At 44.9% G+C, this 26404-nt stretch overlaps 1 protein-coding gene across 1 annotated transcript in view; it reads left to right on the top strand.

The window, feature by feature from the left end:
* ITGA9 (integrin subunit alpha 9) overlaps positions 1-26404 on the top strand; it is a 347591-nt gene that overhangs the window by 307422 nt on the left and 13765 nt on the right. Inside the window, exons 24-26 of the mRNA XM_043442046.1 lie at positions 5153-5278; positions 7771-7890; positions 11382-11483. Coding sequence (XP_043297981.1) covers positions 5153-5278; positions 7771-7890; positions 11382-11483 — 348 coding nt within the window. The remainder of the gene's footprint in view (positions 1-5152; positions 5279-7770; positions 7891-11381; positions 11484-26404) is intronic.

Below are 26404 nucleotides of genomic sequence, written 5' to 3'. Positions count from 1 at the left end.
ATGTTTTCTTTCGGGTTAGGACCAGGGGAGAGGTGGAGGCCAAATGGCAACAGCAAACCCTCAATAGCTGCCTTGGCCAAATTCCGCCTTGACACAGTGTCCCACGTCCTCTTGTCCTTTTTTCTGTGTTTGGTAAAGTTCTTTTATTCACATTCCAGTAGATATGGCCTCTTTCAGCTCCCTGAGGACATGAGCGGCTGTGTCATGAGAAGTGTTTGGAGTCAGATAGTCTGGAAAATAGATGAGAAGTGGGTGGGCAGGGCTGAGCAGGGGTCGATGGCTGCAGAGTCCTCGGTCAGCCACAGAAAGGAAGCCATTGGAAAATGAGTGCCATGGTGCTTGGATTGTCTGCAAAAAGAAAACCTTGCTTCCCCTTGATGACTTCACCACCGGAGAGAATGGTTAGAACCCAGTTGGGGCTGGGTGCTGAGTAATTGCTTATCTGTGTAGCAGGAGACTAGATGACTCCACGTGCTAATGAAAAGGCAGGAGAATCCTCAAGGGGCAGAATTAACAACTGGGGACAACCTTAGTGACCATGTAGACCAGCAGCAGCAGCAGACCACCATCCTAATTTCACACATGAGGAAACTAAGGCCCTGGAGACCTGAACTGCCTCAGCTGTTAGGAAGTAAAACCCAGGACCATTTGTGCCAGAGCATTCCTTCACTGGGTGCTACTTGCTGCCACCAACCAATCAGGTGACCTTGGACGAGTCACAGACCTCAGGACCTCTGGTTCCTTATCTGTCAGCCAAGGCCACGGGACCACATGATCTTGGAGCTGCCTTCCAGAAACAACATTCCAGGATGTTCTGTTCCCCTTCCAGCCTGAGACAGCACGGAGTGGCCTGGCCCCCCAGCCAGCAGGCACTTTATCTCCTATGGAGCAGAAGTGGGTCAGATGGAGGACTCTCTTATTTCTGGGCTTGTAGGTTCATGGTTCCTTCCCTTTGACCTGGGTAAGAACAGGAAGGGATGGCTTCCCTCCACCTCCATCTCCACCCCTAATCCCTCTGTGACCCCCACCCCAGCCCCACCCTCAGCCTCTGGATCTAAGAGGCAGGAAAGTTTGCGAGAAGGTCTCTGGAGATGAATGACCTGTGCTCCAGCCCAGCTCTGCTGCCTGCCCTCTGGGAGACATGGCCTCCCCTTGCCTGTCAACTTCCTCATCTGTAAAATGCTAACTAACTGCACTCACCTCACAGGGGTGTGCAGTAAGGGCTGCACCAGTGTCGAGTGCCGTTAGTCTGTCACACCTGTTCTAGCCATGCATGCGGAACAGTCCCTCACCCTCATGACCCTAGCCAGGGCCTGAGTTGCTCGTTTTAGCTGAGGGAGTGTCTACAAGCTGATTAGCTGGCCTGAACCAGACCTGTGCAGCACGGAGCAACCTTTATCCTCCTTTGAGAGAGACTACCCTGAACCTCCCCCAAAACTGTCATTTTCCCCAGTTGACGTGATTCCCGTGTAACCACAGTCAGAGCACGACTGGCTTGAGATTTTCATTCACCACAGACTCAGCTTCTGCTTCCCTTCCCCAGATTCCCCTGGGGCAGATCAGATATCCTGTCAGATCACATCACATCCCCATCATCACCCTTTTCACAGGCCCCTGAGACTCCAGGGGGACAGAGGAAGGTAGAGCTCTGAGCTGTGTCTCTGCCCTACTCTTGGAGCCAAAGTTGGTCCTCCATATCTGGCTGTGATTCCCCGCCCCTTGCCCCACGGTGCTGGTGTCCTGTGGGGATGTCGGTGAATCTGTCTGAGTTGGGGCTCTACTCCACCACTTCCCCCCCACCCCCCCACCCCTGGCCTAGAAATCTGAATCATCCACTGTGGAGCCAGGAGGAACTCTGCCCCAACCCTGATTTTAATTAGGAACGGGTGCATCCTGCAAGACTCAGGGTTCCGTCCCTCTCAATCCAGATTAAATGTGTTTTGAGGAGCCCGGCCTGAAGAAACGTGAATGCCACAGGGCTACAGAGGATGGTCCCTCCAACAGCCTTTTAGCAAACGGTCGCCAAAGACAAACAGGAAAATGGGGACCCACATGCTTCCGAGTGAAATATGATTGGAATTAACATGAGCACACATTCAAGTTCTCAAATGGTCAGTGAACGAAATTTTTTCCATCTGCGAGGTGCTGTGTATACCCAAAAGGAGAGCAACCCCCAAAGAACACAGTCCCCCCACTTTTCCAAAGAGGTGAATTTAGCAAAGTTTTTTGGCCAGTTTAACAGGAATCAGAACTGTGATTGCCTTTGAGGTGGGGGATGGGAATTGACTGGAAAAGAGTCAGGGAATCTTTCTGGAGTAATGGATGTTCTGTCCCTTCCCTGGGATGGTGGTTATATGTGTGACTTCATTTGTCAAAATTCATCAAACTATACCCTTAGAATCTGTGCATTTTTAGGGAATGTAAATTTTACCTTAATTTTTTAAAAAAGTGATACATGTAAATACCTACTTGTAATACTTAACCTAATCAGGTATTATACCACTGAAAATTATCAAAGAATACTAGATTAATTTATATTGCTCTTTTGATTCACACATTTCACAAAATGATTTCATGCAGATGTACATCTTCTGAGATCAATGGATTGCATTATTAAAGCCACTGTTTAAGTTGACAGTATTCCAAAGCATATCATCTTCAATTCATCTAATTTATTTGAAATGCAGAACATTTTGAATTCGTGTTTGATGCTGAAATGGTATTGCTAGACACAAAGACTCATTTGCATAATGTTACAACAGTTATTTTTCTCATTTGTCTTGGAAGTGATTATTCACATTTCTCACAAAAAGTAAGCAGCTAATGTTTTGCTTTCTAAAAATGAACTTTAAAATATTTATCACAACCTAAAAAAGTTGCACCCCAAAATAATCACCACGTCTATGTTAAATCTCATTGCCTCCTTCCCATTAATTGCCTCTAGTGACCTCAAACGAGAAGGCAATGGCACCCCACTCCAATACTCTTGTCTGGAAAATCCCATGGATGGAGGAGCCTGGTAGGCTGCAGTCCATGGGGTCGCTAAGAGTCAGACACAACTGAGCGACTTCACTTTCACTTTTCACTTTCATGCATTGGAGAAGGAAATGGCAACCCACTCCAGTGTTCTTGCCTGGAGAATCCCAGGAACGGCGGAACCTGGTGGGCTGCCATCTATGGGGTCGCACAGAGTCGGACACGACTGAAGCGACTTAGCAGCAGCAGCAGTGACCTCAAAGGCATCCAGAACCAACACTGATTAAGACCATTTCAGGCTGGTATATCTTCCCAGATTTCAACTGAGAGAGTATCAAATTACAAGATACTTTTAAAGAGCCATAAGTCCCTTTAGTTCCCTGGAAGTCCCTGGTTAGGACTTGGAGCTTTCACTGCCCTGGCCCCAGGTTCAATTCTTGGTTGGGAAACTAATATCCCTGCAAGCGGCAGAGCAGGGCCAAAAACAAACAAGCAAAATGCAGTGTATTATAAAGTACGGTAGGTCCCAAAAGTATGAGCAACTTCTAAAGGCAACACTATTCTTTGAGAGTTAACTTGAGGAAATAAACCTTCATCTTATTTATCTTCAGGCATGTATAGTAAAGGGCTTGCCCGGTAACTCAGCTAGTAAAGAATCCGCCTACAATGCAGGAGATCCCGATTCAATTCCTGGGCCAGCAAGATCCACTGGAGAAGGGATAGGCTACCCACTCCAGTATTCTTGGGCTTCCTTGGTGGCTCAACTGGTAAAGAATCCGCCTGCAATGCAGGAAACCTGGGTTTGATCCCTGGGTTGGGAAGATCCCCTGGAGAAGGGAAAGGCTACCAATGTATTATAAAGAACAGTAAGTCCCAAAAGTATGAGAAACTTTTAAAGGTAACACTATTTTCTAAGAGTTAATTTGAGGAAATCAACCTTCATCTTATTTATCTTTAGGCATATATAGTAAATCCAGGCATACATGTTCAAAGATAAAATAGAGCTTTATTTAGCACATTTGGAGATTTTATAGTTCTTTGTCCAAATGTTAGTACTGTTAGCTGAAGTTAGAAGTTTCCATGTAAAAAATTTAAACCTTACCACAAATGAGAAGCTGAAGCATTCTTGAATCAATGTAAACACACTATATTTTACTCAAAGGCATTAAAGATAGGAGAGTGTAGTTTAAATAGATGATTCTGGCTAAAATCAATTGTAAACATAATCCTAAATTATGAATCACTATTAATTTTGTGACTTGACCTTAAGTCATGTCAAGGCTTCAACTACAAACAACTTGATATGATAATATATAAAGGAGGCTTCTTTTTTTTTTTTCCAGTATTTCCCCAGTTTAGGCACCAAAAATAGTGTTGTTCTTAAAGAAACCAACATGGAAGACTGTACTATTGTTTTGATTTGGTTTTAACATGGCCGTTGGTCAGCATTGTTTTTCCACTAGCCTTTCAAAAGCTGTCAGAAGCAAAATCAGGTAATTCACAAGAGCTTCTTGGGCATATAAGCTGTATGACGCAATGCAGTGGTTACCCAATTTTTATTTTATTTTTTTGGTAGCAGAATCCTGGTTTTAAATGTCATTGTAGGTGGTTGATGCTCTAGTTGGAATAGAGATGGGGGCCCATAGCAGTCCTGTTTGCTGCCCCTTCTCCTCTCTAGGAAATCCACTAAGGGGTTTGATAGCACCCTATGGGTCCCATGGAGCAGTTTGAAAACCTCTGGCCGTGGACCATGCCTGAAGGCTGGAACTCAGAAGATCTAGGTTCAACGAGTTCTGGTCTGTGTGATTGTCGGCAAATGACTTAACCTGAATCTCATTTTCTGTATCCAAATGAACATGAGTGCTCATCTCAGAGTTGCTCTAAGGCTGTTTTTAAAGTTCCTTAAGTCTTACTGTTTCCTAGTCACATCTCACTCGTGTGTTCTGTGCCCTTGCATCTCAATTATTTCATGACTCAGCATCCACTTGTCTTTATTGTTTGGCCTCGTTGATACTACTACGTCTGCCTTTCAGATTTTCTGCCATTACTGTCTCCTAGAGGATGGACCAGGGTAACAGTTGGCTTTGGGCTCTACCGTGACCACCTCTGAAGGGATTCCAGGCTCGCAGTCTTTTCTTGGGATGGACCACTCATCCAGATTTCTTTTCATTTTCAGGTGGGCCAAGAGAAGGGAAACTGTTCTTTCCAGAAAAACCCAACCCCCTGCATCATCCCTCAAGAACAAGAAAATATCTTCCATACAATATTTGCATTTTTCACAAAGTCGGGAAGAAAAGTCTTGGTAAGAATTTGCTTATTCGTTGGGTTCACATGGGTGGTCCTCACTAGGAAAGCAAGTCTGAGATGAGAAGCCAGTTTTCTATTTGGCATTTATTGTTTCTCAAATCTGGTTTGAATCAATTGGCTTAGAAAGTCACAAGGACTATAGTCAACTCCTATTTTTTCAGCCTGAGGTTTCTATCAAAGTGTTAAATTTACATTTCAGATTCCATTGGCTGGCAAGGGGAAAACCTTTGCAACCCACCAAGTACAAAGTTATACATTTCTCCCAGTAGTATGAGTCTAATCAAGAGTGATGGTTCTCATCCAGCCACTTTATATACCACTGTTGGTCAGTATATACTAAAGCTAAACATATCTATGACCTAGCAGTTCCACTCCCAGGTATGTCCCAAAGAGAAGTGAGTACCTGTATCCCCCAAAGACGTGGACTAGAATGTTCACAGTAATCGAGGAATGATCCAAATACCCATCAACAGGAGAAAGTGTAAACAGTTACAGTGTACCCATATACTGGATTATTACCAGCAATAAAAACTGCTACACCAACAACATGAATAAATCTCACAGATACAATATTGAGTGGAAGGAGCTAGAGATAAAAGGACGCAGATGGTGTTTCACTTACATGAGGTTCAGAAACAGCAACTTTGTCAATGGCAGTGGACGTCAGGACAGCAGTTAATTTTGGAGGAATATTGCTAGGCTGGAGCATGAGGGAATCTGCTTAGGTGCAGGACATGTTCTTCATCTTGATCTGTTATGAATGCGAGTAAAAATATATCAAGATGGATCCTTAGGATTTATTCTGTTTACTATATGTAAGCTATACCTCAACTTTTTAAAAGTGAAGGTGTTAAACATGGAATCAGATGCTTTTCCAAAACCTCCTTTCTCTACATCTTTGATTACATCTCTTCAGTTCCTTATTACAGCCATGGCACATCTCACTAACGTTTCCCTCCTCTTTTTTTTTTGGTGGTAGAATTAGTAGGACTGGTTGCCATTTGGAAGTTTGGGATATTTTTACTTACATAATGCTGATGATCATCTATTATTTAACAGCCCTTAGAACTGTTAGATGTATTGATATCTAGTAGTTTGACAAATGCAGCTCTGTATCTGACTGAAATTTTTACCCCATATGTGAAATATCATGAACGTATATTCACACATTTTGGATCCTATAACACAAAGGAATTCCTCCTTTGTAACTTAAATTTGGAATTTAGGTTTCTAGCTGTAATTCATGTGTTTTCTTGGTTAAACATGTTTTTCTTTACTCCTGCGATTTCTTGAGTCTTGTGACTTTGTAGCCCTCCAATCTGCCCAATCTGAAAAATGGGTATAAAATTGCATTTGTCACTTCCAGGCAAAAACTGCATAATCTAGGAAATACACCCTGTGTTCAAAACTCATAAGAGGAATGTTCCCGAAATATTAAATGTGTCTCTTTAAAAACAAAACAAAGAAGTTGTAGTCCATATATACAATGGAATATTACTTAGCCATAAAAAGGAGTGAATTTGAGTCAGTTGTGAGAAGGAGGAACCTAGAGCCTGTTATACAGAATGAAGTAAGTCAGAAAGAGAAAAATAAATATCATATATTAATGCATATATTTGAAATCTGATGGTACTGATGAACCTATTTGCAGGGCAGAAATAGAGATGCAGACATAGAGAACAGACTGTGGACACAGCAGGGGAAGGAGACAGTGGGACAGAGAGTTGCATTGACGTATATATACACTACCGTGTGTAAAATAGATGGCTAGGGGAAGCTGCTGTATAGTGCAAGAAGCTCAGCTCTGTGTTCTGTGACGGCCTAAGGGGCGGGATGGGGAGGGTGGGAGGGACACCCAAAAGGGAGGGTATCTATGTATACACATAGCTGATACACACTGTTGTACAGAAACCATCATAACATCGTAAAACATTGTCCTCCAATTAAAAATAAATTTAATAAATAAATAAATAAAAACAAAATCTCCTGCTTTCTCCTTGCAAAATCCAGTTTGGGGGTAAGGTGCACCAATGAGCTTTGACTTGAAGGCATGTTCGGGTGCCCACTGGACAGGAAGTCCTTTGGTTGCCCTCTGGTGGCAAGAAGGAATGATTGCATCTTCCTATGGATTTCATCTGCCTAGAAGGACTTGCCTGGTGGCTCAGACGGTAAAGCGTCTGCCTACAATGCGGAAGACCTGGGTTCGATCCCTGGGTCGGGAAGGTCTCCTGGAGAAGGAAGTGGCAACCCACTCCAGTATCCTTGCCTGGAAAATCCCATGGACGGAGAAGCCTGGTAGGCCCCAGTTCATGGGGTCGCAAAGAGTCGGACATGACTGAGCGACTTCACTTTCAGAAAGGCCTCAGTTCTATAAATGCTGTGTTCTATAAATATCGGTTCTGTATCTATAAATGCCTATTCTGTAAATGTTGTACTCTTGTCTTTGTTCTTAATACAGTTTGACCATTTTCTGGTTATTCTTCTCAGGACTGTGAAAAAACAGGAATTTCTTGCCTAACAATGCACTGTAACCTTAGTGCACTCGCTAAAGAAGAAAGTCGTACTATAGACATTTATATGCTGCTGAACACAGAAATACTGAAGAAGGTGAGTCCTGAAGAACTGTCCTCTCAGAGTTCATTTACAAACATTTGAATTGGTTTCCTCAGGAAAAACTCTACCTGACCCTTTTAAAACTGCCCTGGCCAGCACCATGGGTAATTCTGCTTCAGAAGAATGCCAAGGAAACATACCAGACCCTTGTTATTCAGAGTGTGGTCCGAGGACCAGCAGTGTCAGCATCACCTGGGAGCTTCTTAGACCTGCAGAATCTTGGACTCCACTCAGGCCTTACCAAATCAGCATCTCTTTTTAAGCAAGAACCCCAGATGTTTTGTTTGCACAGTTGTTTCTTAGACTTTTTTTTAACATTTATTTTTTATTCATTTGGTTGTGCCAGGTCTTAGTTGTGTCATGTGGGAGCTAGTTCCCCAATCAGGGCTTGAACCCAAGTCCCCTGCATTGGGAACTCGGAGTCTTAGACTCTGGATCATCAGTAAAGTCGCTCTCGGACTTTAACTTGCACATTTTAGATCAAAGGTTTTCTGTAAAGGGCCAGCAGTAAGTATTTTAGGCTCTATGGGCTATAAGTGTCTTGCTATTGCTCAACTCCACCATTGTGTTGTGAAAACAGCCATAATCCATACTCAAACGAGTGGGCGTGACTGTGTTTCAATAAAATTTTATTTACAAAACCAGCAAAGGGGTGGATTTGACCCATGAAACATAGATTGACAACCCCTTGTTTAAATGACACCTTGTTTCACAAAATCCACCTATTGAATCTCAGATCACTTTGCTCTTATGAGTTTATAAAAGTGGTTAAAAAATCATACAAATTCACGGTAAATTATTTTCACACAAGCACTGCTTAGTATGAAAGGCTACATCCAACAAATTGCTTTTAAAGCGATCACGTGAAGATAAAATAGGCAGGTTAGCCACAGAGATTCTCTTTATTTTCCTTTGGAAAAACTGTATGTGTCAATCCATATAAAACTGTCAGTGTATAAATGAATATCCTTAGAATAGTCATTCTGGCATTATTTTTTTAATTAGGCATGGCAGCAACATGTTGGCCTGATAAGTCACAGGCGAGGGGAATACGGGATGTTTTACCCACTTTCCATCTCTGGCTGGTGGAGAGCTGGGAAGAGTTGTGCTTTCCATGGGTGCTTTGAGGGGAAACTGGCTAGGGGCAAGTTGGGCACGCATGGCACTGCTTCCCTGTTGTACCTCTCTCCTGTTAAAGAGGATGGAGTTGGGAGTGGACCCGACGTGAACCAGAGCACCCCTGGTCACCCGTGGATTCCAGAATATCACATCACAGGAAGTGCCTTCCTGGCCTGGGTCCCCAGGCCAGGTTGGGTGATGATGATTCTGTACACTTACCCGTCCTGTTCCTCTTCTTGACAAGTGGCCCTGGTGAGAGTTTATTGCCTGTGCCACACTTGCCACTGTCGACAGAGCCCTGATATGGCCCTGGTGGTGGGAAGCCACTCTCACTGCTCCTTCACCCCCAGCCCAGATGGCTGCTGCTTGCACATCCGTCATTTGTGCTGAATCACAAAGCCTCAAGCCTTCCTTGTCCCCAGCTCCGGCCTGGTGTCTGCATCCCTCTCTTTGTGATCAGTGGCTACCCTTTACCAAGGAATATGTCCTGCTGATTGCTGTCCCCATGGGCCATCCAGCCCAGTCTATACCCCAAGACAGCAGGAAGCCATGGGGTATCGTATGTGGGTGTTGGAGGACCATTTTCCTTGCAGATATTCTACAGAAACGAGCAGAAATCTCAGGTATGGAGCTAAGCCTCTGTCAGGCCCAAAGCCAGCCACGCCTCCCTGGAGACTCCAAGGGCTCCTCGCCTCCCTAAGGACATGGGGCAGCATCAGCCTTGTGGCTTACCTGGGCTGCCGCTTCTGTTTATTTCCCTTTGACCTGGAGGTCTGCTCCAGACAAGGGAATTTGCAGTTTAATTGCTTTGACCTTAACAAGTTTTTATTTGAAATGTAGGATCTGATTTTTTTAATTATCTGAGGATTCCGATTTCTTTCAAAGTGTTTGTTATCTACAACTGCAGGAGATCTGTTCCATGCCTCCTAATCTGCTCAGCCTTTAACTTGGACAGTCATCATCATCATTATTGTCATTAGCAATATCCAAGATGATGATAATGATGATCCAAGATTGAAGAGACAGTATATCCAGACCCATAAAACCATAAATCTACAGAACTGGTAAAAGATTGCTGCATAGAAAATTATTTACTGCTCAGTATGAGCTCACTGAAGCAGTTTTTGTTTTGTTTTTGTTTTGTTTTTTTGAGTGACAAGCTTCTGAGAAGCATTTCAAATGTGTTTTATTGCTGTTTTTAACAGGACAATAATTAGTGTGTAACTCCCAGGTAAATTCCACAGGTGGCATCCCCAGGTGTCCTCCCTAGAAGGTCTTTGTGGTTTCTTTGGAAGTGATGAGCTGAGCCCCTTGGAACTATTTTCTGTAGAGACAGTTCTCTTCTTTCCTTTTGCAGGGGTAGGTTTAACCGGATGTGGGCCAAAGCTGGCATCAATATGTGCCTCCTTGCGTGGCAGGCAACCTGAGTAAATATAGAAAGACACCTTTCTGGCAGAGCCCAGCTGCCCCCACAGGTGGGGTGCAGAGTACTCTGGCCGTCTGTCCTCTGTTTCCACGATGGGAGCCAGCCTGCCTCTCTCTCAGTAGTCAGTGCAGCCCCATCTGGACCACTGTCTCGATGTTCTGGCCCTTCCCTGAGTCATAGTGTTGCCAGCCCCTCTCTTCTTCCAGACTCCTTCTCCATCCCTACCTTGGGGCCATTCTCTCATTGTTTGGATCGGTGGCTTTAAATCTGAGCCCACACTAAGGCTTCTACCCACAAAGGCTGATGGGCTCTGCCCAAGTCTTACCTGGGACGAACCTCCTCCCCCCATCACCTCCATCCCCTTTCTCGTCAGACCTTTGACTTATTACAAGCCAGATGCTTTCTCCTTCTCATCTCTCTGTCTGGTACCCTCTTTCCTGCTTAAAGGGCTTTGACCTCCCCCTCCCCATGCCCCCCAACGCAAAAGCTTCATTTAAGAGCAAAGAAAGAATTAAAAGGAACTCATGTGGAGAGTTTGAGGGTTGTGGTCAAGGCAGGAAGATGCTTGGGAAATGTAAATCAGATGCCTTCTGTGGAAGGCCAGACCTAGATTTATCGTACACAATTCAACAGCTTTATTTATTCTCTACTCTTTGGGGAATATGTCAATACCAAGATCCAAATATCTGGCTCCTGCTGCTTGGAAACCACAGCACACAAGTCTGCATGTGCTGACTTAGCAAAACTCCAGAGCTTTTCAGCATCCACTGTGATATGAAAGAATCCTCAGGAGAGAGACTGGAAATCTCTGCTTCATTCAGTGATAGAAATATCTGTCTGGTCTACATGGAATCATAGAATTTCAGTTCCACCTAGGATCTCAGGGCCCTGTCACTGTGACTGAAAAGTCTTACAGCGAGTCATACTGTTTCATCCTCAGGACAGTTCATCTGTCATCCAGTTCATGACCCACGCCAAGGTGAAGGTGGACCCTTCCCTGAGAGTGGTGGAGGTCGCCAGTGGGAACCCAGAGGAGATGACGGTGAGTACAACCCCCACCTCGACGGCCCTTTTCCGAGGGTGAAGGAATCTGGGTGACTTGGGAGACTTGATGCTAGAATTTGAGGATAATGATGGCCTCTAAGCCAAGATGTCAGCTTTGTGGTAGACCCACGACCTTGCCTGCCTTGGCTTCCAGGCCCCCCAAGGGGAACTGCGGTCTGCTCTTGTTGTGACAGCCTTGTTCTCCAGGATGCTGTTATGTGAGAGCTCTTGGCCATGACTAGCCAAAAGAGAAACTGTCTGGAAGTACCCTTGGCAGTGCTTGTTGCATTTCCATTCTAGAACCAAGGCTATTTTTATCTTTCGCAGACCTTTCCCTGAAACCTCATCTGCCGTCCCAATCACTTTGCTCCATGGATAAACACTCAGTGTTTAAATAGAAGTTGATTGAGTAACCTTCTCTACCTACCCCCCATATCCTCTATGAAGTGTAGTCGGCAAGCAGCCTCAAGATGGGAGGTGTCGCAGCTGGGAGTTCAGATAGGGGAGGGAAAGGGGTGGCCTTGGAATTTTGCTGCCTTATTATTTTCAGGGTCAGGAGGGGAGGTGCATCCTTTGATACCCAGACTCAGGTCCTAGGTGCATAGAAAGGGAAGACATCAACCTCTGAACTGCTTTTGCCAATAAGCTATGCAATGATGCTAGCTTTTTGCATCTCCTTCCCTGGAATTTACTTCTTTCCAGGGAGACTTTACCCTCTCTTGAAACAGTCAATACTGCTGTGACAAATTTACAGAAGTGAAAAATTTGCAAACATTATTTGATTGCAAAGAAAAACATGTTAATTTATTTTCTAGTAACAAGGGAGACACCGCATGTCTAAATGTTAGGATGGGGATCAGAGCTAAGAGACTCTTAACAATAAGACACTGGCTAGGAAGGGTACATATAGAAAATAAATCCCTAGGACCTCCATGAACCCTCAGTCCTGAGCAGAAGACAAGAGTGTCAGCTGGTACAAAAGGAATAAGAATCTGTGAGAATGTTAAAGCTACCCCAGAGTGTGGGTATTCCATGCCCAGTTCAGGGAAGAACTTTCAGAGGCAGACTTAAATTCCTTGACTCACATCGAGAAATTGTCCACCTGGTCATTAATAACAGAAAGGGAATGGGATGGAGTGGAATGATGCTGAAGTCCTTCACTCCCAGAGTCACTGTTTCTGGAGATCAAATATCTGGAGTTGGCTTTTGTCTTTTCCTCTCTTCCATTTGGGCATTTAACTGCCAATCCAGGCCTTCACCTGGGGAGTGAAAAAGAATGTAGAGTCACTGCTCATTGTCACAGCTCCAGTTAAAAAACTTTATAGGATGAGATACGTGGCTACCAGGACAGGTTTGGAATGTTCTGGTAGACCACACTGTTCCCAATTAAGAGCTAACGGAAGTAATTAACAGGTTTCCTACAGGTGGAATCCCTTGGGTAAATGAAAAAACTATCATGGGCGCATTGCCTTTGATTAAAACATAGAGCTGTGGGATCCAGAAAGACATTGCCTGACATCCCATTGTTGGATTCTGAGTCACCTGTGTGCCCCCAAAATACCACTTCCATTAATTACTGTTCCATTTTGAGCACTGTGGTGATATTTTCATTATCAAGAGTTCTTTGGAAGGAGCTCTCATTTTCAACTGATTTTTTTCTAGTACTCCCAAGAAAAAAGGAACACCCTTCAGAATGCCACAGTGCCCCTATCTTTCTCCTTTCCATGAGTTTGCCTTTCAATCCATGAGCCAAGATGAAGTACTACAGTCTGTTCTCAACTTTCCTGGCAGGAAAAAAAAAAATCCTTTCTGAGTAGAAAGGTTTGCCTTTTTAGAACAAACATGTTCCTCCCTGCGTGATTCTTCTGAATGCCTGGCATTCTGTCAATCGTCCGTCGGAAGGGAAATTTCCATAGAGGCTAGCCACCAAACTTAAATCGGGCAAAATTTCACAAGATTGGAGATCAGGCATCACATTTGTATGGCCTTGGAATGAACAGGAAGTGTATTTGCAGCTGGTAGCGAGCAGGGTGTGGGTGAGAAAAGGAAAGCAATCTGTTTTTAAGCACATAAAGTGTGCATGCTGATAAATTCAACTGACAGGGAATATAGATAATTTTCTTGGGACTCATTGTGTCTTTTATTTTCATGCCGTGGTATGGGGAGTGCTTTCCAGAGTGTACGGGTGAATAGCTGGAAATACGTACTGGATGTTTGCGGCATCTTCCTTTTTTATTAATAATACATTTGAAGTGCCCTTGGCAGGCAGAGTGTTAGCCATGTGTCCAAGACCAACCACACCAGCTTACCTGGCTTTGTACATACTCAAACCTGAGAATTCTGGATGAGGTCTGAGTGACCATGTTCAGTGCTGACTGTGCCAATATAATACACTGAACTTCCTGTTATGTCCAACCCTTTCTACTTTTCTGGGAGCGCTGCCAACAGCTGAGGTTAGAAACTCCCTGGGGGCAAACCAAGAATCTACAGCACACAGCTCTGCCACCGAGAGCTGCCACCCCAGACGCCCTTCTCTGGCCATATGAGAGGCTTGTGTGAGTTACAGAGCAAATCTATTTTGTCAGTACTTTGAAATAGCAACATATGTGATGGACATGGAGATCCACAAATGGATAAATCAGTCATTGCCATGTGGAGTGGGCACCAGGTTGAGGTTCTGGGTGCCAGCAGGAGAAACTGATCCTGTCTCCTTTTAGCAGAATCAGAATGGATTAGAATGATATCAGGGAGCTCTCAGAACTGCCAGCGAGGTTGGAGAGCCTGACTGGGCACGTGAGAAACCTGCAGGGCCAGGACCACAGGCTGGGGCAGGCCCCAGGGAGAGCCTGGCGTGCTACCCCGGGCACTGCTTCCCTGGCTTCTCTCCGCCTCGTGCTCTAGAGTCATGTGGGAGCCTCTCCCTAGCTGAGGTTAGGCCCCTGTCTCTGGGGAGCCAGGCCCCCCAGGAAGAGCAGGTGGTTGGCATTTTTGGCTATTGTAGTACAGCCTCCCCCTCACCCTGAGACTCACCCATAGGAGGATTCCCCTGCACTGGAAGGATGCTAAAAAGTGAGGAGCATCCCCTCCCATGTGCTTCTCTAACACTACAGGCAGCATGGGGCCATCTAATCTGTGGCTCATTGAGGGCTCCCTTCTGAGCCATCTCTGTTCAGTCATTTAGACCATTTTGTCAGCTCCATTGATAAGAGAATGTGCAAATTTTTGTCCATAGGTGGTTGAGGAGTGTTTGTGCTTTGGCCTTTGTTTTAAGAATTAACGTGCTTGAATGAGCTACTTCTGATTCAATAGGGCAAATTTCTGGGGCCTTCTCCTACTGCCACAGGAACCATATGTCCAAAGAGGTGGTCACCTCCCTCCCACAGTCCTCTGACATCACCATCTCTTACCCTACAGGTGGGGAGACAGGTCATGATTTTTACAAGTCCCCAGAAACTCCACTGTGCCCTCCCTGGGTTAGAACCCCCAAATTTTTTCCTCGAGTGAACAAAGAGCCTCTGATGCTTAGGAGGAAGAGGCAGCTTGCCCTGGCTTTCACGTTGCTGAGCCAAGGATAGGGTCCGGACCTCTTGACTCTCATCCAGGTGCTCCTTTCTCTGCTCTGCAGCCACTCAGTCATACGAGAGGGCACTGCGCTGTCTTGGATAAAAGGTCCTTGACAAGTGCAAGTGTCCACCCTGGAAAGGACACTGACTGGTTTTAAAGTCTCTCTGTTAAAATTGCCAGGTTCCCTTGGGGTCCAGCCAGCCCCTCCTGACTGGACCTGGCTCTCCTACCCCAGTGGGGGCTTTCCCTGTTCAGTCTGATTCAGACTCCAGAACGGAGCCTCCTGGCTGCAGCCTTGCTTTCATTTCTTTTTTTTTTTTTTCATTTATTTTTATTAGTTGGAGGCTAATTACTTTACAATATTGTAGTTGTTTTTGCCATACATTGACATGAATCAGCCACGGATTTACATGTGTTCCCCATCCTGAACCCTCTCCCACCTCCCCACCCCACCCCATCCCTCTGGGTCTTCCCAGTGCACCAGCCCCGAGCACTTGTCTCATGCATCCAACCTGGGCTGGTGATCTGTTTCACACTTGATAATGTACATGTTTCAATGCTGTTCTCTCAGATCATCCCACCCTCACCTTCTCCCCTAGAGTCCACAAGTCTGTTCTATACATCTGTGTCTCTTTTTCTGTCTTGCATATAGGGTTATCATTACCATCTTTCTAAATTCCATATATATGCGATAGTATACTGTATTGGTGTTTATCTTTCTGGCTTACTTCACTCTGTATAATGGGCTCCAGCTTCATCCATCTCATTAGAACTGGTTCAAGTGAATCCTTTTTAATGGCTGAGTAGTATTCCATTGTGTATATGTACCACAGCTTTCTTATCCATTCGTCTGCTGATGGGCATCTAGGTTGCTTCCATGTCCTGGCTATTATAAATAGTGCTGCGATGAACATTGGGGCACACGTGTCTCTTTCAGTTCTGGTTTCCTTGGTGTGTATGCCCAGGAGTGGGATTGCTGGGTCATATGGCAGTTCTATTTCCAGTTTTTTAAGGAATCTCCACACTGTTCTCCATAGTTGCAGCCTTGCTTTCATTTTTGAATAAACCTGCCTCTCAAGTACGAATTGATCAGGCCAGCAAGTTCCAGCTTCATTTGCTCTGAAACTGGTCAAGTTCACTTCCCAGTCTTGACCCTTCTGGGAAGTCAGTCCTTCTAGTTTGGCCTTTTCTTTGTGAACAGGAAACACTGTGTTTCCCCCTTGGGAATTAGAAAAGCCTGCCCTCAAATCCCATCTCCCTTACGTCCCAGTGGTGTGACTGAGGCATCAGGTGAGCTCTGTGAGCCTCTTTTCTCGTCTATAAAGTGGGAAAGCTAGTTTCTTCTCCCTGGAGATTTCCACTGCACGCTGCTTCCTGCCACTACCCCCACCACCCCAAGATGCACACCAGTGTATCTCAACCAGAGGGCATCATCTAAGGTGGTGGATGAGATACTCCAGAAGGTACCACCTCTAGTTCCTTTGTTGTTTACTGCATCTTGAACCAAGCTTACAGTTTTCTGTCACCAAATAGACTATGACTTGTACTTTACTGTTTACATGCCAAATTACAGCTAAAATTACATTATATCCAGCAAGAGAGTTCTCCTTCTTGTTACATCAAGAGGTAGGAGGAAGAAGAGAGACACCTCCATTCTCTGTCATCATCAAACGATGGTAGGCAGTCCTCTCCCTTACCACCATCCCCATGTGAGAATTAAGCTCTAATCATAACAAATTTAGAAAAACCCCAGTATAGTTTGCTGTTTGTCACTATTTAAAGTTTCACTTGATGAATACTCTATTGGGGGCTTGCTATGGGCCAGGCGATGTACAAGGCACTGGGGATGCAATGGGGAACCAAATAGCCATGCTCCAGGCCCTCCCAGAGCATGACAGATGGTAAAAGAGAAGCAAACAACTTTTTTTTTTTTTTCAAACTGAGGTGAGTTCCATGGGAGTAACCTGCTCTAGATTGAGAGAAATCTAAAGAGTGTTTCTCCAAAGAAGTTGAAATCTAGAGAGTGAGGAGGAATTAGCCTGCCAAGCACAGGGAAGAGTGTCCCAGTGAGGAGGGAGAGCTGTGTGAAGACCCAGACAGCTTGGCGTGTTCAAGGCTGAAACACCAGGGCGGTAGCACCTGGCAAGTGGTGAAGACATCCATGACGGGAGACACCGGAAGACATCCCTGATGGGAGACGCAGGAAGACATCCGTGACGGGAGACACCGGAAGACATCCGTGACGGGAGACGCAGGAAGACATCCGTGACGGGAGACGCCGGAAGACATCCGTGACGGGAGACATCGACAGGGTCACACCATATAACACCTAGGAGCAGTTACAAAGGGAAACTGTTGCAAGCATTTGTTTTGAGCAGGGAATGGCATAATCCAATGTGTATTTTTTAAAAGTCACAGGCTACTGTATGGACAGTAGATTGTAGGGGGCTACAGGAAAGTTGTGACCATGACTTGCTAGAAACGATGATGACCCAGGAAATAGAAGTGGACAGGTAGATTTGTATCGGTAGAGGTCTAGCAATCTCTGCCAGTCACATGTAGAGTATCTGTCCTAAGGTGTTGGGAGGGATCAAATGACATCTTGATGCAAAGCCCCTCGCCTGGTACATCACATGGGCAGTCAGTTAATAGTGGCCTAAGGCTTCCCTAATGGGGAAGCCAGTAAAGAATCCACCTGCAATTCCGGAGACATGGGTTCAATCCCTAGGTCAAGAAGATCCACTGGAGGAGAAAAATTGCAACCCATTGCGGTATTCTTGCCTGAAAAATCCCGTGGACAGAGGAGCCCGATGGGGTACAGTCCAAGGAATTGCAAAGAGTCGGACATGACTGAGCGACTAAACACACACATCCATTGAAGAGATGGGTGAAGAGATGGTCAAGGATGGGAGGAACCAAATGAAGAGTAGCTTCTCCCTCCCTCAAAACCTCAAGAGTCATGATCGGTTTACTGTAAACCAGTGGTTTCCCGCTATCATCATGCTTATCATTATCATTTCTTCAAGCAACAGAATCCATTTCTAAATTGAAATGTGCTTTGGTTGAGTCAGAGGTGGGGTGCCTGTAACTCACCACCATTTGTATCTCTGTTTTCTCTGGGGGTCCTCTACATGCCCTCACCAAATCCCTGGGCTCTATGGAAATAGGAAACCACTGCTATGGAAGGCTGTATTTTAGGGCAAGGCTGCTGTCCCATCCTTCAAATTCTTTAACTAAACATGAGCTGGACCTCCAATAAACATGAATGAGAAAAAAAAAGTTAGCCTCAAGACTCCCATAGCACAAACAGGTAAACACTGTACACGCACATGTGTGCAGACACGCATGCTTGAGCACACACACCTATACATACACACACACCACAGTGTGGCTTTGTATTGGGAAAGCCTGAGTTGATGAGGTTAGGACAAGCTGCATGGAAGGTGTGACCCCTGAACAAATACGGAAGGCATTTTCTAAGTGGACAGGGGAAGGTCAGCCTACAGGAGGAGTCAGATGGTGTCTGAGGATAGAGTCTCAAGAAACAGACCCTCAGATGAGGATGTGGGTACAACAGTTTTTTTAAAGGAAGTGTTCCCAGTGAGATGGAGAAAGAAATGAGGAGACAGGATAGGGAAGGAGAACGAGGGAAACAAAAGTGGGATTCCAGGGGGCCCCGGGCTCAGCAGAGCTCTGGAGCTCAAGTAATACTTCAGAGTTCTACTTTGAAGCAAGGAAACTAGGCTTTCTCCTTCCTGCTGTGTGTCAGCCACTGGCCAGAGGCTGCCCAGGAAATATCCAGTGCCAAGATCCTCCCCTTTTCCCATGCCCTGAGGGAATGCAGCCTCTGCCGGTGCCATCCACTAGCACCGGTGAACGCTTGTAAAGCTGGGATTGGATGTAGGGAACTGATCGAGGGCCCTGAGAGACGTAAGCAGAAAGCCAGCAGCGTTGAACACAGGTGGCACTGGTCTCCACTCAGACCCTGGGGGCTCGGCTCGGCGGGCCTATCTGTGCCCCATTTTGCTTAATGACTTCATTTTCGTTCATTTATGCTCAGTTCTTGTGATATGCTGGGCATTTGATGTGATTATCGCCTGACACTCTCACGTCACCCTGTGAGTGAAGTATCATTGCTCCTACTCTCTGATGCGGAAACTGAGGCTCCCAGGTGACAGCCTGAGACGCTGCAGCTTATCATTTAAAGAGCCAGGTCTGGCGTAAGGCCGATTGTTTGCAAGCCCAAGGCGCCCTTCATCCTCTGCTCCTGAGGCCCGAGCTGTCCTGTTGTCTGGCCCACACACAGTGGAGCACCACTCCGGCAGATTGGTAGGAAATGCAGCCATGGGTGGTGAACAGCTGGCCCGTCGTCTTCGGAGAGACCCTTAGCTCCGGTGACCTCAGAAGCACATCATGTTCTAACTTAGTGGTCTGTTGATTCTGGAACTCTTCCTGTTGTGGCCTGGTCCCTAACCAGATGCACAGCTACTCATCAAGAGAATTAGCACTCATCGAGGGCCCTCCTTAGCCTGCGGTAAAGGAGCTGTGTTCCCCCCCTCCCTTTAAAGAGCAGTCATGAGGTTTCTCAGGAGTAATAGATATAAAACCTCTCACCACCATGTCTGGCACACAGTAAGTTCTCAACAAATGTGACCCATTCTTAACAATTAAGGAATCAGCACCAGTCTAGCTCATCCCTCTGCAAATTCTAACAGCAAGGAATTCCTGAAACCCAGCAGCCAGGGGCAAGTTTGACATCTTTGTTTATCACAGCACAGACTTGCAACAACCAGCTTGCCAAATGCAATTTATTTTCTGTTCATTGATGTCATCTCCATAAGTCTGAGTCTTCAGACTCCCCTGAGCTGGGCTGCTTTCCGAAGGCTCTGTTCTGAGAGCAATTTAAGATGTGGTTCCGCTAGGAACATTTCCTCCAGCTCCCACAGCCCTTTCTCCCTGCCCCCTCCCCCACTGTTAGATGTAATTAGAAGCAGGTGAAAATGGCATTTCCTTGTTCCAGATGTTCTTCTTTTCCCACTTTTTATTTTACATACATTCCTTCCCTCTGTGAGACCTGTGTGTGATGTCGATTATGGAAAGCATCTTGCCCTTGTAATTGACCTTCAGCCGGGGGGCCTGGAGCTGAGTCTCCCCTCCGGTGTTGCTGATGTTGAGCTGTCCCCTCAGCCCTAGAAGCCCCCTGTCCAGCCAGGCCTGGGCCAGCTATACTCTATTTCGCTCATGTTCTCAGGCCTTTTAGAGACCTGAGCATTTCCAGCTATAACATTAAGCGTATTTACAGTGGTCAGAACATAAAAATTTCCAGAAACCTGCAAGTGAATCAAGTGCTGTGGTTTAGGCTTGCCAGCTGCCCCAGACTGGAAGTAGATTCCCTGATGCCAGCTTGCTAGCCTCAGGTGCATTCAAGTTTATAGCAGCAGGCAGGATGCCCAGCCTGTGGGCCTGCCATTGCCCCCGCCCCATGTCTGTCCTCCTCTAGGAATCTGTTGAGCCAGACAGATCCTCAGGCTCCTCAATTCTCTTATGTTTTATTAGTTAACGCCTGACACACAAGCCCTCCAGCCTCAGTCTGCTACTGTGTGACCATTTATCCCTTCGCTAATCAGAACTTCTGCTGCCCCATCTTTCAGCCTCCTTCCCTCCACCCTCTGAAACCTGCAGGCTCCCCCTCAGCCTCAGTCTTTTTCCTCCCTTCTCATTACTTCCTGTTATGTTGGGAGTGTGGATCTCCCTTGGCAATACCACTTCCTCTACAGCCTTCGTACTGGACTTATTCCTTGAACCCCCAAACAAAGTTCTCCTTGTTAATCTATATTCATTTTGCAGCCACAGTGCTCTTTGCAAAATGCAAACTATGTCACTCCCTAATTAAAAACTTCCATGGGCTTCCCATGCCTCTTAGGATAAAGCATATAATTCTCTCTAGTTTTTTAGGTTTAATTCCACAGTATCTATGATGCAGTATTTAAAGCATCCCTTATTCCTCCTATACTTATTAACAGTTTTCTCAGATAGTTTTATGAATGAATCTGATGATTCTTAAGGATTATTTATAAGGAATTCTCAAAACTGTGCCTCAGGAAGGCAAAAGAGGGTCTACATTGCTTTTTGGAGCAATTCTCTAAGTGAATAAAGGAGGAGAATGAGAAGCTTGAATTTCAGTGTTTTATGAAAGGAAAAATAACCTATTAAACCAAGTTATTTAGGAATTAGAAATTATGATAAAAATAACTGCAGGTTTGGCTTGATTTAGTGCAGCCATCGAAAAGCTATATGGGGCCAGTTTTCAGATGGAAGTCACATGCTTCTTAATGTAAAGCATATAATTCTTAACAGTCTCCAGCCCTTCCCTGTCTCTCCAGCTTCATCTTGATCATCTTGCCTTGGCTTCTTACTCATTCCATTTGCTCCAACTGTACTGTCTGCTGGCAGTTTCTCACTCCTGCTAAGCTGTCTCCTGCCATAGAGATTTTTCACATGCTATTCCTTTTTGGAATGTTGTTCCTGTCCCTCTTTGACTAGTTAGCTTCTGCTTATCCTTTAACTCTCAGCTCAGGCAGTCCTTCAAGTATTTCTTACTGACTCCATGCTTATCTTAGAGTCTTTTCTAACCATGAACCTCTCCTTGGGGGCACTTTCTAAATTATAATTTTGCATTTATGTGTCTAAACTGGCAAGTATTCTCTGTAAGCTGGAAGTTCAGTGAGGGCAAAGACTTCCTGTTTTATTGATCAAAGGATCCCCACAGTGCCTGGTACATATTAGGTCCTATATATACATTTGTTGAATGGGTGGACAGACAAACAAATGGATGGATGGGATGGATGAATGGCCAGGACTCTCAAAAGAAGTAACATTTGCCGATTCATTTTTGAAGTAGAAAAAAGAAAAGCACACTCAGAAACTCTAGCTTCAAATCTCTCCCTTTCTTTTGTTGCAGAGTGAATCATAGTCATACTTCATCTAATGTTATGGCAGAAAGGACATTGGATTTATTAATTTGCACATTCATGAATCACATAATGGATTACTACCTTGGTCTAGGTGACAGGAGAACATGCATTCAAATCCGTGTTCTATAAGAATTCAGAGTTTACTGGAGTCCATAGAAAGGAAGATACATCATTATGTTACAGAGTGAGGAGGACTTAGAATTGGGATGATGAAGTGCTCCACAGTGGTTTCAAAACTAACCCTTGTGGAGGGTGGGATCCCTTGAGTTGGTTCAGGGGGTAGGGTAGGAGGGACTGGCTTGGGAAGGGAGGCTGATCCAGCAGGACTCTAACTGCCCACCCTCTTTATACACAGAAAAGCTCCACGTTTTTTTCTGTTTTACAAATTGGGGTGCTATCACAGGTTTTCTCTGTTAAGAGAGGTTGACAATTGTTTCCAAAAGCTCAGAGAATGATTAATCCTGCTGAGAAAAGCAGAGTAAGTCAGTCTTCTTGGAACAGAAGATGTTGGAGCAGAGCCTCTCCTTTTAATTTTTTTTTTCAACTTGGCTTCCAAATGCTCAAACTCTTAAAAAATAGTTAAAGTATGAAAAAGGAAAACATAACCCACAGTGTTAAAAAAACACCTATTTACTTTAAAAACTTCCTACTTTTTCTGCAAAGCTGAAGTTTTGTATATGTTAAATTGATAATGATTTTTTCATATAGCTTTATAGCGTGTATCATTTTTCCCATTTATTATCATGTAAGACTTGGAAATCAGGCAAAAGATGATTGCATGTCCTTTCCACGGCATCCTGGAGTATTCTCTAGCCCCTTTCTACTCAAAGTGTGGTCCATGGACCAGCAGCATCAGCATCACCTGGGAGTGTAACCAAAATGTGGACTCTCGGGCCCCAACCCAAACCCATTTGTTCAGAATCTGCATTTTAAGTAGATTCCTCATGTGATTCTTACACAATTAAAATTTGAGAAAAGCACTGTTTTAACAGGCCTGCCTAACTCCCTAGCGGGAGCTTCCCAGGTGACTCGGTGGTAAAGAATCTGCCTGCCAATGCAGGAGACACAGGTTTGATCCCTGGGTCAGGAAGATCCCCTGGAGAAGGAAATGGCAACCCACTTCAGTATTCTTGCCTAGAGAATTCCATGGACAGAGGAGCCTGGTGGGCTATGGTCCATAGGGTCGAAAAGAGTCGGATACGACTGAGCACGCACACATAACACATACTCTGAATTGTATATTCAGTATAAAGGGAAACCATCTATAGTATAAACTGAGAAGTGATGTGATGAGACCTGTGCTTTAGGAAAGCAACTCTAACAGCAAAGAGGCTCCCCCAAAGCTCCTGAAATAATACAGGTGAGAGAAACTCAGGCTTGACCCTAAGCAATAACTGGGGATGGGGAGAAGAGATATTTAAAGAGGTACCAGGGATGAGATTAAGAAACAACCATGTATAAAATAGATAAGCAGTATGGATATATTGTGTAGCACAAGTAATTATAGACATTGTCTTTTAATAACTTTTAATGGAGTATCATCTGTAAAAATATGGAATCATCATGCTGTATTCAGTTCAGTTCAGTTCAGTCGCTCAGTCATGTCCGACTCTTTGCAACCCCATGAACTGCAGCACACCAGGCCTCCCTGTTCATCACCATCTCCCAGAGTCCATCCAAACCCATGTCCATCAAGTCTATGATGCCATTCAACCATCTTATCCTCTGTCGTCCCCTTCTCCTCCTACCCTCAATCTTTCCCAGCATCAGAGTCTTTTCCAATGAGTCAGCTCTTCACATCAGGTGGCCAAAGTATTGGAGTTTCAGCTTCAGCGTCAGTCCTTCCAGTGAACACCCAGGACTGATCTCCTTTAGGATTGGATCTCCTTGCAGTCCAAGGGACTCTCAAGAGTCTTCTCCAACACCAAAAGCATCAATTCTTCGGTGCTCAGCTTTCTTTATAGTCCAGCTCTCACATCCATACATGACCACTGGAAAAACCATAGCCTTGACTAAACAGACCTTTGTTGGCAAAATAATGTCTCTGCTTTTGAATATGCTGTCTAGGTTGGTCATAACTTTCCTTCCAAGGAGTAAGCGTCTTTTAATTTCATTGCTGCAATCACCATCTGCAGTGATTTTGGAGCCCAGAAAAATAAAGTCAGCCACTGTTTCCCCGTCTATCTGCCATGAAGTGATGGGACTAGATGCCATGATCTTCATTTTCTGAATGTTGAGCTTTAAGCCAACTTTTTCACTCTCCTCTTTCATCAAGAGGCTCTTTAGTTATTCCTCACTTTCTGCCATAAGGGTGGTGTCATCTGCATATCTGAGGTTATTGATATTTCTCCTGGCAGTCTTGATTCCAGCTTGTGCTTCCTCTAGCCCAGCGTTTCTCATGATGTTCTCTGCATATAAGTTAAATAAGCAGGGTGACAATATACAGCCTTGATGAATTCCTTTTCCTATTTGGAACCAGTCTGTTGTTCCATGTCCAGTTCTAACTGCTGCTTCCTGACCTCCATACAGGCTTCTCAAGTGGCAGGTCAGGTGGTTTGGTATGCCCATCTCTTTCAGAATTTTCCACAGTTTATTGTGGTCCACACAGTCAAAGGCTTTGGCATAGTCAATAAAGCAGAAATATGTGCTTTTCTGGAGCTCTCTTGCTTTTTCGATGATCCATTGGATGTTGGCAATTTGATCTCTGGTTCCTCTGCCTTTTCTAAAACCAGCTTGAACATCTGGAAGTTCACGGTTCACAATGCTGAAGCCTGGCTTGGAGAATTTTGAGCATTACTTTACTAGCGTGTGAGATGAGTGCAATTATGCTGTATACCTGAAACTAATGTAATATTTTAAATCGACTGTGCTTTCATTTTAAAAAAATACCATAGACTGATTCAACACTTTTTCTTTTGATTTAAAATAAAGGATTTTAGCAGGATCATCCTGCTTATTAATGGTGTCAACCAACTGGATTATCAGAGCTTCCTGACTCTCTCTGTGGTCCATGCTGCTATTCCTTTGGGTTTTATCTAAGATGTGACTTCTTAGAACTGCCAGCTGCTCAGACTGTCCCCCACAATGAGTTTATTAGAGTCGAAATGTGTAGGAACCAGCTCTGCCAAAGCATAAAGCACACGTCCAAGATGATGAACGGCATCACTAAAAATAATAAAAGATTAAGCACACATTCCAGGGAAGTGACAGGGCATTCTTGTGGAATTTGCCAGACTAAACTATAGTGGATACTCTTCACTGTCTCTGTATCCACAAAACCGGACCTCCAAAGTGGCTTTGCCGAGATACAGATTTTGGACACCGCCAGCAGGCAGCATCTCTGTGCAGCCATCGGGCTGATCCAAGGGGCTGGGCTTACAGCTGACCCCATGGAGCCCAGAGCCTGTCTCAGCAGTTCATTGTCAACAAAAAAGTTCAGCAGTCTTTCACTATGTGGTCAGAGACCAGGAACCTTCAGAGACTATCTTACTTCCCCATTGCACAGAGGAGGAAACTGAAAAGATGATCTTGGTTGCCCAAGGGTGCACCTCTTGGCTGCGGTGCTTCATCGTTCACCTGTACCTGATATCACGAGAGAGTCTGAGTGTGGGAGGTGATTTGATCCACAGCTTTTTAGAGGCAGTGACTCAATGACATGAATCTGTCTTTAAGGACAGGAGTCTCTAATTTGAATCAGATAGAAAACAGTAGGCTTAAGATGACAGACTTTACAGTCCCTTCCTATCCCACCTCCCCTCACCACCACGTGTTCCTTCTTCAGGGTTGCCCCATATCTGAGAATCTCTTTCACATTCAGTTCATGAAAATGCATTCAACTGCATGCATAGGTTGCTTACACTGTTTTCTATGTATACTGACTTCAATAAATCATTTTTTTTTTAATTAAGAAGTGTGCCAACCATGCACAACCTCAAAAAAATATCCCTCCCTGCCAGCAATGCTAGTGATACTGATGGGATCACCCAGCATGTGTCGGGGGTGGACTCTGCCAGGTATGTCGTGTGTGTTAGCCCCTTGAATTCTCTGGGGAGGGGCTGTTCTACCCCTATTTTACAGATGAGAGAACTGAGGCTCAGAGAGGTAAAGTACCTTGTCCAAGGTCACATAGCCAATGAGTATATGCTACAAAGAAACCTCATTTCCATTCCCCAAAGTGACCGCTATGTTCTGTAGGCTGTTTTCTTTGACTTGTCCCAACATAGAAAGGAATGGTTTCTCTTCTGCCTGATTTCCCTTGAGATAATATTTTGGATTCAGGATCTGTCTAATGGATGTCCCCTCCCCCAGCACACCCCCCTTCCTATCCCGCCTGTAGGAATGAAGACAGTGAGACAAAGATGATTGCGTTTGCTCTCCTTTT

This window comes from Cervus canadensis, chromosome 22, assembly GCF_019320065.1.
Source record: "Cervus canadensis isolate Bull #8, Minnesota chromosome 22, ASM1932006v1, whole genome shotgun sequence".
Classification (NCBI taxonomy): Eukaryota; Metazoa; Chordata; class Mammalia; order Artiodactyla; family Cervidae; genus Cervus; species Cervus canadensis.
The sequence above is the reverse complement of the archived record's forward strand: the minus strand, read 5'-3'. Positions and strand labels throughout refer to the sequence as shown.